At 44.2% G+C, this 15325-nt stretch overlaps 1 protein-coding gene across 4 annotated transcripts in view; it reads right to left on the bottom strand.

Annotated features, from left to right (window-relative positions):
• Positions 1-15325, bottom strand: part of rbfox2 (RNA binding fox-1 homolog 2) — a 36886-nt gene that overhangs the window by 13089 nt on the left and 8472 nt on the right. For 3 of the 4 annotated variants that reach the window (XM_061678966.1, XM_061678968.1, XM_061678969.1), the window contains exons 2-3: positions 15136-15186; positions 160-366 (exon numbers count right to left, since the gene is read on the bottom strand). In XM_061678966.1, the coding sequence (XP_061534950.1) occupies positions 160-366; positions 15136-15186 (258 nt within the window). Of the gene's footprint in view, positions 1-159; positions 367-10899; positions 11265-15135; positions 15187-15325 lie in introns of those variants that run through there. The other variant, XM_061678970.1, reaches the window with a different exon arrangement.

Below are 15325 nucleotides of genomic sequence, written 5' to 3'. Positions count from 1 at the left end.
ATATGGCTTCTAGCCATAAGGCCTGATAATACATTATATTCTGCATTGCACTATTGTAGCTCAAGCGTGTTTTTTCCAATTTGATGAGACAGAATATAGCCGCAGCGGCGTCTTAACATGCCACGGGATGCGGAGAAGAAGAGGGTGGCTGCCACTCACTTGGCCACTGAGGCTGTTGACAACGTTGACGACACTGTTCACTGCTCCGCCGGCTTCCACGGGGCCCTGCACCCCGCTCGCCGCATACAGGCTGCCGCCGTAATCCAGGGCAAGACCGTTCTGGGGAGGAGGCGGAGGAGGAGGAGGGAAGGCTGCGAAAGGCGGCGGTACCAGTCCCTCCTGACCGGAAGTACTATCCTGGGAACCCTGTCGGAAGGAAGGGTGAAAAGCTCAGTTGGCGCCGTTCTACCTGGTCCGTCACCTGAGCGCACGCATGCCACTTTTGTATCAGCCTAAGAGCCATCCAGGAGTGACTCAAATACAACCCCAATTCCAATGACGTTGGGATGTTGTGTTAAACATCAATAAAAACAGAATACAATGATTTGCAAATCATGTTCACCCTATATTTAATTGAATACACCACAAAGACAAGATATTTAATGTTCAAACTGATCAACTTAATTGTTTTTAGCAAATAATCATTACATTAGAATTTGATGGCTGCGACACGTTCCAAAAAAGCTGGGACAGGGTCACGTTTACCACTGTGTTACATCACCTTTTCTTTGAACAACATTCAATAAACGTTTGGGAACTGAGGACGCTAATTGTCGAAGCTTTGTAGGTGGAATTCTTTCCCATTCTTGCTCGATGTACAGCTTCAGCTGTTCAACAGTCCGGGTCACACACACACACATGTGCAAGTAATGCTCCAACCAGCCAATATTCATACATAATATACTTAATATTAATACTGCACGTGTTACAACAGTGTGGCTTCGTAGTAAAAGAGTGCGGGTATTCCGTTGTTGTATTTTACGCTTCATAATGCGCCCCACATTTTCAATGGGAGACAGGTCCGGACTGCAGCCAGGCCAGTCTCGTACCCGCACTCTTTTACTACGAAGCCACGCTGTTGTAACACGTGCAGAATGTGGTTTGGCATTGTCTTGCTGAAATAAGCAGGGGCGTCCATGAAAAAGACGTCGCTTGGATGGCAGCATATGTTTCTCCAAAACCTGTATGTACCTTTCAGCATGAATGGTGCCTTCACAGATGTGTAAGTTACCCATGCCATTGGCACTAACACAGCCCCATACCATCACAGATGCTGGCTTTTGAACTTTGCGCCCATAACAGGTCGGACGGTTCTTTTCCTCTTTGGCCCGTAGGACACGACGTCCACAATTTCCAAAAACAATTTGAAATGTGGACTCGTCGGACCACAGAACTATTTTCCACTTTGCATCAGTCCATCTTCGATGAGCCCAGAGAAGCTGGCAGCGTTTCTGGGTATTGTTGATGAATGGCTTTTGCTTTGCATAGTAGAGCTTTGCTGCTTACATGCAGTGATTTCTCCAGATTCTCTGAACCTTTTGATGAGACTACGGACCGTAGATGATGAAATCCCTAAATTCCTTGCAATTGTACGTTGAGGAACATTGTCCTTAAACTGTTCGACTATTTTCTCACGCACTTGTTCACAAAGCGGGGAACCTCGCCCCACCTTTGCTTGTGAATGACTGAGCAATTCAGGGAAGCTCCTTTTCTACCCAATCATGGCAGCCACCTGTTCCCAATGAGCCTGTTCACCTGTGTGATGTTCCGAACGTGTGTTTGATGAGCATTCCTCTCTCCTTTCTCAGTGTTTTTTTGTCACCTGTCCCAGCTTTTTTGGAACGTGTTGCAGCCATAAAATTCTAAGTTAATGATTATTTGCTAAAAACAAAGTTTATCAGTTTGAACATTAAATATCTTGTCCTTGTACTGTATTCAATTAAATATAGGTTGCACATGATTTGCAAATCATTGTATTCTGTTTTTATTTATGTTTAACACAACGTCCCAACTTCATTGGAATTGGGGTTGTATTTGCAACCCCCCCCATTTCTGTGCGTGGAAACGCGTGTGTGTCTATACCCCGCACCAATCAAATATTCACTGCACACATCTATTATTGAGGGTCACATGCCCCCATGCTCAGTTTTGTACAATCGCGTGTGCCATTCCAGCACACGCACTCGCCAACGTCTCTAGATACAAACCACCTTTGACACGCAAACACCCACACACCTCACGCAAAGCCGCCAACTGCTAGCATGGAAGCCTGCCCAAGTGCCCGTGAGTGGACCGGAATATACACGTGGAAGATACCGAGTGCGTAGGAGACACACAAAAAACAAACCAAAAAAAACAAGCGGGCACAAACTGCAGGCTAGAATGAAGACAAACTCCGAGCTGGTGGCTGCGGGAGGGTTACCCTAAATGGTCACAGGAGACGGACAGACAGCGGGGGAGGAAGTACAGAAGGTGACGACTGACTGAAGAAGTATGCTCAGTGTCGGCCATGCATGACTTTTGGCTCTATTTTTAACTAACCACCACCTAGTAAGACTTTGAATCAGTCAGTGCGGCAGCTGAATTTTTTCTGTGTGCGCACCACGACCTTGATCAAGAATAACACACGAACACTACGCAGCAAGGTTAAATTAAAGCACGCGTGAGTTGGGATCTTTTTTTTTTTTTTTAAAGATACTACATGAATCATTAAAATTATTAGGTTGAACACAGCTGTGTCAATATCACCTTTTTGCCAGCCCCAAAAGTTGAGATCTTACATTAAATTTCATATTCACTATTAAGTAGATGTTTTGCTCTTAGAAATATATATTGGTTTCTTTTTTAACAAAGCAACTGCAAGTAGACAATGTACAGTACATTGTTCCCTCAATGTCGCGGTTCACCTATTGTAGATTCAATGCATTGGGGATTTTTTTTCATATTCATATCGTGCATAATTCACCATATTGCAAGATTTTGAGTGGATGCTGTAATTTTGTGTGTGGTAAAATAAACACGAAAACTAAAAATAAATTACCGTTACCTAGGGGTTGTGGAAATGTGTACTTTTATTCCAATATCATACATATTATTTAATTTAAAAAAATTATATAATCACGGCGTCCTCGTGGGCCCGTATTGATATAAAAATCCATAAAATCCAAACTATTGGATATTAATTTTTATATTTTCAGAGGTTGAAGTCGGCATAGGTAGAGGTGTCTATATTGGATTCTCAATGCACCGCAAGTATCTTTTTTTTCATTTTTAAAAACATGTTGATGTGAACACAAATGTAAAAAGCCCAAATCAACAAAAACACTTACTACAAACTGCCGTTGTGTATGATGACACTCGAGTCTTCTTGCTATGAATGCAAACGTTTGTGCGGTTATCCTCACCTTCTGCTAGCTGAACTGAGCACTCGCCGGTTGATGTCTCGTGACAACAGCAGGTGCAACTTTGAAGGTTTGTGTGACTTTCACAAAAATTTACATTGACATCGGGAGCGCTCAACCTTTGACATTGCACTGTATTCGCTGCTCGCTAATGAAAGACTCTCTCAAGGCGTAACCTCTCCTTCTTCATCTCCTTGTACCTCCATGCGGCCCTCCTACATCTAATTATCCTTCCCATTCACCACAATAATGACATTACACTATCATAAAAAGTTGCCCTAATGAGAATGGCACTGAGATCAGGTCATGTATCAATTAGTTGCTTAATTGATATTCACTTGCCTTTCACACAGACTATCACATCCAAAACTACGCCATGCTTACCTGACATCTGGCGCATGTTGTGTGTGACAGGCTGCAGTCATGCCCATCTGAGTAGCACAATAGATCTCTGTCCCTTTGGGAGTGTTAAAAGTGTGTGGGAAGGCGTGTATGTACGTGGACGTGTGTGTGTGTGTGTGCGCGCGCGCGCCATCTGTCTTGCAGCTTTTGACCTTTCTTGGTGACACCTGTGTCACGGGCCCTTATTTCAGTGTCGACCCGCGGGGCGCCGACATACGGCCGTCACGAGCTCCGACTTTCGCTCATCGTGTTTCTATCTACTTGTCTCGCTTTTGGCACTAGGACATCGGTTTTCCGCTGCACTTATATTACCTCGGTGTGGGTGGTCGTCATGGCGACGCAGCGTTGAAACCACTGCGGCATTATTTACAATGTGCAACATGAGCCTATTTTTGCACTGAACAGCAGCAAAAAAAAAAAAAAAAAAAAAAAAAAGGTACAAAACCAGCAGACCACTTTAAATGTTTACACATGCTTGTGTATTATTCATCTGTGTATAACTACAGAATACGTGTTCAGCATATGTATAAATACTGTAGTTCGTAAATTACAAACTCTGCTGCATGCGCCTTCCCAGAAATCCCGGAAATGATTCCCTGCTGGATCTCGGCACCAGATGAGCAGATGCTGGACCAGCGTATCCAAATTCATTCGCACGTTCGGAGAGCAGCTGTGTGCACTAATTTCAAACCTGCAGCTTTACGGACATCTTGCGATCGCGCCTCATCCGGTAGCAACATTTTACAGCTATAATACAAAGGAAACTACTACTTACCACTACTTAGACACATACAAACACAAACTCCTACATGTTCCTATATGCTCAAATATTAAACATACTTACAATCTTGTTCTCTTAATATGGACAAAAACAAAAGATAACTTCAGTCAGTATTTGGGTTAGGGATGAAAACGCGGGTGGCGCGCATCGTTGTGGGTCAACCTGGTGAGAACTGACCCAACTAACTAACTAAGTGATAAACGGAAACAGAAACTAGAGCTGCTCCTGTATCTTAGCAGAAAGGGAAAGTTGATCACCTGGCGCGGGTCGTATGATGAAACATTTTTGTGGCGTCAATGAAGGACAAGTTTGAGTATATCAAGTATCATGTCAGTAGTGTATGTAATGTTTACATTCATCTGGATTAGGATTAATTTAGTGTTCCTTCGCTTCTCTCCGGCATTTTCGGTTCTACCATTTTCAATGGAAAAGTATTCAGATTACAGGCAGAGCGCTGCTGAAGAGAAGAATAAGAATATCTACCCGAAGCGACACCAAGTAAGCAAATTAAGACTAAAAGCAGAAAAACACCAGTATCACCACACGTGTTGTCACTGGTTATCAAAGTTGAGGTAAATATTTGTTGTTGTTTTCATGCTTTACAATTTTAACTTTTAACTTTTTTTTAATAAGAGGCTTTTAGTTGAAAAATTTTATCTTTAAACCTGTAGGACAGTTAAAAATGCTAACTTTAAAAAAAAAAAAAGACACAGAGCAGAGTTTGTTTTCTATTATTTCTTGAGGCAAACCAGTTTCGCAGAACGGATTGTGTTACGGTGGATTGTGGGGTCTCAATGTATAGCATCATAAAGGATCCAGTTTGCATTTTGTCAGCCATATTTTTGGTTCCCCCAACTAAAAATTACCTTATTTGAGTGAGTGGGCGATTAATGTTAATGAATATTTACTAGTAAGTTAAAGGCATGTCGAAGATCTGTGTGCGTAAAATGTCACTGTCCTTGACTTAGACATTGTGCAGACAAAAGATAGATCATGCTTAGGCCTGTCACGATACATTTTTTTTTAAAGACGGTATCTTCCCAAAGACTATCATGATAAACCAATTAATCGAATAAAAATAATGAAAAATAAGGCCCGCCATTATTATTTTTTGTACCGGTCCGTCGGCTCACTGTGTGATCCGCACGCCGGCTCGCCACCACAGCGGCAATGTATCGAGTCCGGAAAAACTATCGTGTCCATTTTATTTCTCGAACGATAAGTCGCGGTAGTAATTATTGTGACAGGCCATTGCTAAACATAAATTTGATGACATAATATCACAAAGGTGATTGAAAATGTCTCAATCTTGGTCAACTTTGACTGCAACCAGAACCACTTCACTTCCACACCGACTGGTTGAGTGAACATTGAAACAAAACACAGGCGGACACTGTGAACCACCCTCTGAGAGACTGTGCCGGTGACTCACAACTCACTTGACGAACAATGACTCAAACTTGGACAACCTGTGATGCAACTCAGATGGGCAGTAACCGGGACTTATCTTTTCATGCCTCGGCCACATCGCTATGTATTATCTGATGGCCTTTAGCAAGCTGTTGCACAAACGTAAATCAAGAGTCTTGGCTGGGAGGAGGAGAACGGACAGTGCAGGCGTCGAAGGAGGTTCTTTTGGCAAAACCCAAATAGAAGCGGGAAGACTAGCCAAAGTTTACCTGAGCAACCCACACTCCATAAAAATAGTGTATGCCTGCGTGTGCTCTCGAGCCAGAGTTATGGCCCTTTTTCGGGCTGTGAGTGGCCTTTGTGATTCACATCCACTGAATAAAGACATATTGTAGACGGCAGGATAAAAGAGAGGGAGGCCATCGTTGTTGCGGAAATTTCTTAGAATGGGCATCTGTGCCAGCACTCAGATTTGTGCTTGCTTTGTTTGTGTCCATCTTGGGCGCATATCGGCGTGTGTATACACTTCACTTAAGGCATTGAGGGTTGCGTAAGTGTAGGCCCCGATCTGGCGAAGCAAGCGACTCAGAGCGGTAGCCGTAGCCGGCTTACTTTCGGGTCAGTTAGCAGCAGCAAGTGTATCTGAGTAGGCACGTTATAAAATACGCTCGTGCACAGGAGTCAGCGCTGCACTACGGGAGGACGAGCGCGGCGGAGAGCGAAATGGGGCAGCACAGGGTCATTTCATGTGAAGAATGGCATTTGAGGGTCTTACTTGCTGGGCCATTAGCGTACGCCCTAATTCAACTTGATAGAAGGTTTGATTTCGCTTGCTGGGTGAGGCTGCAAAGTTATGGTTTGAGGCTTCAAAAGTAACCTCATGTATGTGGGTGTTCAAAGAAAGGACCATGATAAATCAATTGACTGATTTCTGATTCGGCGGCACGGTGGACGACCGGTTAGAGCGCCTGCCTCACAGTTCTGAGGACTGGGGTTCAATCCCCGGCCCCGCCCGTGTGGAGAGTGCATGTTCTCCTGTGTGGGTTTTCTCCCACATCCCAAAAATATGCACGGTAGGTTGATTGAAGAGTCTAAAATTGCCCGTAAGTGCGAATGGTTGTTTGTTTGTATGTGCCCTGCGATTGGCTGGCAACCAGTTCAGGATGTACCCCGCCTCCTGCCCGATGATAGCTGGGATAGGGTCCAGCGCGCCTGCGACCCTTGTGAGGTTAAGCGGCTCAGAAAATGGATGGACGATTTTTGATCCGACAAAATATGATGGATCGCTGCCTAAACGAGGTCCAGACGAATCCTGTTCCGACACAGGTTATCTTTTCTCTCAATCATTTTGAACTACAACATTGAGCGTCATTTCCACCAGACAGAACATTTTGGTTCAGTTCAGTTCAGAATGCTACGCTTTCTATTGTGAAGGGCTCAACACATCTCATCTGAACCTCCAACTTCTCATTTGCCCGCCCGTCATTGGGCTTCCAGTACACCTTTGCACGCTTGTGGAGTGCGAACACCTTGCTGTTCATTGATTGGTCAAGAGAGAATTGTCTGACGACAATGGAATGAACTTAATGGGAACCAAAAATTTGTATTACGAGTAAAGGACGATTAAATTTTTTTTATTTTATTTTTTTGGGTCAGAAGATGCACGGGAATAGGTTGCATTTATTCAATTTGTCGATTTATTTGTCCAATTACATGCTGTCTCGCTTGTATGGTATGATGATGTCACACTAATTCCACATAAACGTAGCGATCTGCCTTTGCTCCTCTCAGTGGAGATGCTAGCCCGATCAGGGTTTACTTTATGGTTGAGAACTAATCTCTTGAGTTGTAAATTGCTATATCTGCACAGCTCCAAAAATTTAAATAGCGTCAGTCTCATAGCAACCATTACCATCTTTGTAAATGGGACCATTTTGTACCGTACCTAATGAAGTGTCCATTAAGTGTACGTTCTGTATGACAGTGCATAACCTGCATTTTCATTTTTAAAAACCAATTTAAATACAGAAATTAGGTTTGAATTAGCCTGATGAAAAGTGTATGTTTTTTCACTTTTTAAATTGAACTACTGAACTCACTGAACCTGAGATGCACCTGTATGAGTCTACTGGTGAAGGCAGTGACATTCCACTGGCTGGAAAATTAGCGTGTCAATATTTTTGCAAACTCAGATTGTCACCATGCTTCCATCACACATTGACATGCTATATCTTAACCAGAATGATCAAATTGTTAGCTGGAGTAATGAAAATTGATTGAAATGATTAAAAGCCGTTCAATAGTACAATCTGTTTGTAGCATGCTACAAGGGTCAGTCAAGTTAAAAACAACATTTAAAAAAAAAAAATAATAATACATTGTCTTAAGTGTGATTACACGCCAGTAATCATCTTTAGGTGAAATGTTGAATTTGCAAATGTGTTGAATTTTCCAGTGTGCGCCCTGCGAAGGGTTAACTCCGCCATTTTGGCCACAGCGTTGCTAGTGCGGCTACAAACAGCTGGAAAATCATTTACAACGTGTCTGCAGCATACCGATGAGGCAGGAGACACCCTCTTATTTAATTATTCCATCCCACATCACCCCCATCCTACATCACTCCTCCCCCCGCATGCCGCTCTTCTCCCTTTCCTCCCACTCGCCGATTCGCTTCTTTACGCTTCATAAAATCCAGACGGGACCCTCGCTTGCGCACCGCCCCCATTGGAGTCAATCAAGCTCATTTGCCTCATAGCAACAGCATTTCAGCGGCATCCTGGCCCGCCCTCCCTCGGGCTTCTCCGTCTCCTTATCGGGTAACGTATGTGCTCGTCAAACAATCCGCCCCCGGTTTCTTTCCTTTTAAGGGTTGAATTCTGGAGACACCCCCCTTCTTCCTCCGACTGTAAACGCGTGCAGGCCTGTACACACCCCATCGGTGACTTCAGCTGCCCCCGCCTCCGTCGCTATCGACGGTCCGCTGGGCTCCACTGCAGCAACTTATGAATGGTAAACAACGGAACAAAAAGGCCCGCTGACGTTATTTGTCTTCATTTAATCCTTATTAAAAACTGCATGCTACCTCAAAACAAACATGTACAGGTGAACAAACAAACGCAGCCATCTTTACTCACCTCTTTCAATGCATAGTTATTATATACCCTGTCCGTCGTCCCCCCCCACCCCACCCAGATGTAATGGTGGCAGCTTGGTTCAAATATGCACCCTTAAGACACGACAGGGCAGCGTTCTCACTGGCACCGCACGACAAGTCGGCGAGGGCAACCCCGATCCATTTCAAAGGCGCGCGGATGCCTCACTGTGTGCGCTTTCGGCGCAATTAGAGAGCAAACTGCTGCAAAGGAGGCATAAGCGTAAATGCGGCACTGTGGCAACCAGAGACAAAAAGAAATAAATAGAATAAAATGAGGCAAAGAGCAAAGGTGTTTATCCAAGGTAGCAGTGAGATCGCCTCACGCCTCGAACCGTCTAACAATCTGTGCAAAATGAATGACTCATCCCAGTTGCCACGGCAACACGGCTCATTGGGATCATTTAAAGACCATTATTGTTAACCCTGCAAAGAATCGATAAGAAGATTTGGAGGTGGAGGAGGTGTGTGCGTACGCGTGTGCATGTGTGTGCAGAGGGGTGTCAATGTACGTGCGGCTGTGTGTACGTACGTGCGTGTGCACGCGTGTGTGTAGCAGGTAGGCGTCTCTCCCTTGCTTAAGGGCACAGGTGGGGCTTGAGAAAATATTTCAGCAGTGCAGCCAGTCATCTACTTAAACTTTGTTAGTTACCAAAAAAAAAAAAAAAAAAAAAAAAAGGGGGGAGGAAATCGCATTTTGTTGTATTATTCCATTCAATTACAAACAAAAACTGCAAAATCAGCACAGAAAAAGAAAAAACCCTCAAAAGGAGCAAACTGTATCCTGAGCAAGTCATCCCTGCATAATGTCAGCCTCATCATCCGGCAGGCTTCCCTTGCCAGGGGTGTCCCGTCACCTTTTCCCAAATCATCAATTCCTATTCTGCGTCTCTTCTTCTCCCCTCTGTGTGCCCCATCCCCCTCTTCCAGGGGCTCTTAGAGGAAAACGTTGCGATAACAGCTGCTAGGGCCCCGGGGAGAGCAGGAGGAGGGAGAAAAGAGGTCAAACAGTAAAGAGAGCAAGGTAGAGCTGAAAGAGGAGCACACACGCGATGAGAAACTGAATTAGGAAACACACGCACACACACACCCAACTCATAGCCAAATAAATATGAACATTTCCAACTTTTGTGTGTGTGTGCTATTGAAGAGGTGCCGTGAGCCAGAGTAGAGCAGCAGAAGAATGGAGAGCAACTGTTTTGTGGACACCTGTCCCTTTTGCTCACAGGCACGAGTGATGTCCACAAACAGCTGCAGGGGCAATAAAGACCACTTTCACGCTCCCCCTTATTGCTTTCCGAGCCCGGGAGCCATGCGCCGACTTTATCGGCGAGGCGATCCGCGGCATCCGGCCAACCGCACCGTACCGATCGCATAGATTCCTCTCAGCATACATAATACATGGCAGAATAATTTCTGCCAGGAGCTGCTCTGATGTTCACATCGCGTGTGCGCTTCTAGCTCCGGGCGGCAGAACAGATGCCACGACAACAGCGTTACCAACCATCGCCGCTCCAGCGTTTCACCATTGCGAACCTTCCAAATGGCAACTCTGTACGTTAACATCGCGGTCATCGCGGGGGAATAAAATGAGAGCGGAGCCCCGGAGCGAAAGGGTCAAGTGGAGCCCTCGTCCGTTAGCCATTAATCAGCACTTCATGCTCGATGACAGTCACGCAGTCTGCCTGCGGAACCTTCGCAAAAGAGAGTCATCAAGCATCCACGCGCAGGCAGCAGGGAAGAGAAACACTCACCGACAACACGGAAGGATAGTAGAGTCCCATCATCGTATTCTGAGCAACACCGCACTGTCGTCTCTCCTCCTCCTCTCTCGCTCCTTTCCTCTTGTCACGCACGCACGCACGCTCGCTCGCTCTACCGAGCCTGTGTCACCTCACCAGCTCAGTCTCTTCTTGTCTGTCTCACAGATTTAAAATCTCCCTCTCGCTGCCCCCGCTCGCTGGGTCTGCCCTGACAGCCTCCGCCCTCCTCCTCCTCCCCCTCTGTCCCTGTCACTTTCTCTCTCTCCTTCGCTTCTCTCTCCCACTCGTCTTTCCCTCTCCCACGCGCGCCCTCGTTTCCCTCCACGCGCAGCCTTCTGTTTAGCTGCTGTGCCCTTGCCTGCTCATCTTGTCTGTCTCCTCGCTCACTCAGAGACAAACCACCCACCCAACAAAAACAACCCCACCCCCCTGACTCTGTCACACCTGCAAACTTGCCCCTCCCCTCCGCTCCGCTCCGCTTTCGGTCATAGTAGCACTAACCTCTCTCTCTCTTTACCTCGCTCGACCACCATTCTCCTTCTCCATGTAGGTGAGTTAACTGGGACTGATGGCACCACTGGGACGCAATATATCAAAGGGTATGACATCTTAACACCATGCAAAGGTTGTTCCAATTGCACTACTTCTGGGAAAGTAGTAAGTTACCCCCCCCCCCCCCACTTTTTTCTAAAGGTTTCTTTGTTCTTAAATGCTTTGTAAATCATGTAAAGCACACCGGGTTACCTTGTGTACATAAATAAATTTGCTATCACATATTATTCGTCACGATGCTGCGGTGTACATATTCCAAATTTCTTCACCACTGCTAAATATTACAAAATATTTCAAAATGGCAACTAAGTGGAGACAGGAGTGCCTTACCCTTTTTTTTTCTAAACATGAATCGACATACTAATTGATTAGTCAATCAATTGCTTAATATGTTTGTGGACTTGATAGTGATAAAGAAAAGAAAGCAAGATTTGAGGCACTCTTCTGTTACAAGCAGTAATGGCACTCTTGAGATCAAGTCTCAACTGCTTCGTGGTCTCCAGAAGCACCTTTTTTTTTTTTTTTTTTTTTTTTTACTTTTGTCAAATGATGGGTGGTGCTCGAGTAATATTTCCTCCCTCCTGCTTGCCTGCACCGACGAATACCCCCCCACCCAAAAAAATAAAAAATAAAATCTCATTCTACTGATAGAAAGTTTCAGCTGTTTTGAAAGCGTGACTTTAATAACCTTGAATGGGTAACCAGACCGTGACTAACAAAAAAAAAAATACAAAAATCGTCAACGACTCATCGCCTTTTGTTGTGTAAAAAAGCTTCCTCGGCCTCACAGAACATGCACGCATCATTGATAAATTCCTTGTACTTGGCAAAAATTTGGTTAACCTGCAACATAAGCTACAATCCAAGAAATCTGCCTTACTAGGATAATTAAGTTTTGATTGACTGTCAAGAGTTGTATTATTTAAGACTGTTTATTGCAGTTGTAGTATGCAGTGTATTAGTCTACTTCACCTTAAGAGAGCCTCTCGCAAATGTGTTAAATATAAAAGTATATAAATATATATCAATCAGATCGTATATATCAATCTTTACAGCTTAGAGTATCAACGTGCTGCCAAAGCTGCATCCTCCTTGTTTTTCATCATTTCAGAGACAATCCCATATTTTAGGTCATCTATTACATGCATGAAGTGGGTTGGAGATACAGTAGAAATAGATTAAAATCTACTGTACCTGCGAAGCAACCAATGATGCCTAAAAAAATATGTTTAACAGCGCCGCATGGATGTAATGGAGGCGTTCAGCGTTGTTCGTCTCAGCAAGCATGCAGAGCACGTCTTTCTTCACACGTTGAGCTTCTGCTGCTCCCCAGGCTCTTCCTTCAGGAGCCTTTGATCACATCACCTTCACGCCGCTGTTGACAGTTTAGCACTTCTGCAATGTGGCAACATCTTCTGCACGCCATCTTTCTCTTCCTCACAGTCTTTTGCCCCCATCAATGGCTAGTTGACACTTCAGTGTCCCGAACGTAATCGGCCTGATTGGCTTTCGTGATGCAAACTCCAAGATAAAGAGTGCGTTTTAGACAGTTAAACTAAGGTTTTTCTGTTTTGTTTGTTTTTTGCATACAGAAAACACTGTCAAACAAAACTCAGCTCTGCAAAAATAACTGAAAATAACGTAATATGCATGCCGTGTCTCTAGATGGCAGTATCTGCATCAGCTACATACAAAGTAAGACATCACAGCAGTATTACTGCGGGTCGCTCATTAATTAATCCAGTATACGCATAACCTACTTCCGCATTCGGCAAAACAGGTCAAAGCGCTTCCTCCCGGTTCGGGTGAATGGTGACGAGGGCCGTCAAAAAGCAACCGTAGGACATTTAAATGTCTACAATGTCTTTTCTCAACACAAGATGTCACCACAGATGACAATATTCGATGTTTAGGCTTCGTTCGTGTTTACATGTATCAGGCATTTTTTTGGCTCCAACAATCTTGTAATCAATCCACAGTCGTGCTAGTTAGCATAGCATACACGGGATGTCATCTTTTCGGTTCTCCGTGTTTGGTCACGAGACATTCTGCAAACGGCGGATTAAAGCAGTAAATCCCGACCGCGGTGCCGTGCTGTGACAGATCAGCAGGTGTGCCGTGGAAACGTACGCTTTCACTTCATCGGTCCCAAAATGATTAAGATCGTCGTGTGGACTTTTTCAATTCCTATCCGCTTTGTGTTGTGTTTACCTAAAAGGTAGGCTACATACTGTATGTCATACTTAGTTGTGAATTAAATTCAATTGAGACAACAATTATGTCTGTATATATATATATATATATATATATATATATATTTGCTCTGTTGTGTGCCATTAGATCTTTCCAATGTAAAATATGTGCCTTAGCTCAAAAAAGGTAGGAATTAAACAAACGTGACACAGTATGTTGCTGTTTGCTGACATTTTCCATTTATTTTCTTCCCATCTCACGCTTAAATGACACTTCTCGGTTGACTAATCAACGGACGGTGTGCGTTTTGCGCCATCCTCCGCACACATGAAAACATACTACCCCAAAAAGAGCATCGGGGCCTAGATTTTACAATTGAAATGCTAAAAGGAATTCAATACTTTCCACGACAAGTGCAAGCACAAACAGCAGCAGCCTTGTGAGCGATCGTTGTTTTGGTTCTGACATACTTGCGCATGCTTACATGGAAGACTCCAAACGCATGTCCTCCATATTTACAGAGCCTCATCCAGTTTCACTTTAAAACCGTGTCGTGCCTGTTGGAAGATCATTTTGGATTTTGATGGTATCTGTCTGCCATTGGTGTTTCTACTTGTAATTCACGTCCAATTGCTACTCTGCGCTGCTGTGTGGGATGCCTCAGCTTCTCCGCTGACTTATTCATGATTTTCCATAATTGATCACACGTATGTAGTTCTCAGCAGGCAACTCTTTTGCCTTGGTGATTATTCTCATTCGAACATCATCATTAGTGGGGGGGAAACTGTTCGAAGCGGTATCATCTCCTCGCTATGCAGCAAAAATGAAAAGTGGCTAATTGGCTGCCAGCCATCTGAAAAATCTCAGCAGCCCGAGGGGGTGTGGGGGGGATTCACACAACAAGGTTTTGAGTAAAGGCTAAAGATGAGGATGAAGTGCAGCCAGAGGTTGGTGAGGATGGCAGAGGGCGAGGGATGGGGAGGAGGGGATTATGGGTACAGCATCAGAGGATGAGTGGATGAATGGCGGATGATGGAAGGATTAACCGTATCAACTGAGCAGTCTAATAACACATCAGCAGGCTAATAGGAACACGAGGAAACAGACTGCTGCTTTACAAGCTTAAACACACACGCGCACGCACACACACACACACACACACACACACACTCGCCAATAGAAATTTGTATTGTTCTTTTCAGAGTACTGAGAGACGCTTCATAACAAAATGCCTACATGGGTATTAAGATTTAAAAAGAGAGGGCAGTAATAGAAATTGCATTTGGGTTGGACATTATGAGTGAAAGATGTGAAATATAGTCTCTTGTATCTTTCCTTACTCTCATAACTTACTTCATCCTTTATCGTATTTCCTTGTGGTTTTCACTTTCATTCAAGGTGTACGAATGCTACATAAGAGTACGATTTGCGATTCATTACAAAAAGGTTTTTAGCTTGTGTTCGATGTAACTGTGTCCTTACCTGACTGTGAGATGGGTATCCATGGTAACCAAGGGTCAGTGGGTCATTATTCTGAAAGAAATAAGATCGGACAAAAAAAAAATCAATCAATATCATTTTACCATTTTATACATTTCATGAAACTTCCTTACTAACTACTACAGTTATCCATATAAAGTGGTACCTTGGCTTGAAAGTGTCCCAACTGATC

The sequence above is a fragment of the Phycodurus eques genome, chromosome 6 (genome assembly GCF_024500275.1).
Source record: "Phycodurus eques isolate BA_2022a chromosome 6, UOR_Pequ_1.1, whole genome shotgun sequence".
Lineage (NCBI taxonomy): Eukaryota > Metazoa > Chordata > Actinopteri > Syngnathiformes > Syngnathidae > Phycodurus > Phycodurus eques.
The sequence above is the reverse complement of the archived record's forward strand: the minus strand, read 5'-3'. Positions and strand labels throughout refer to the sequence as shown.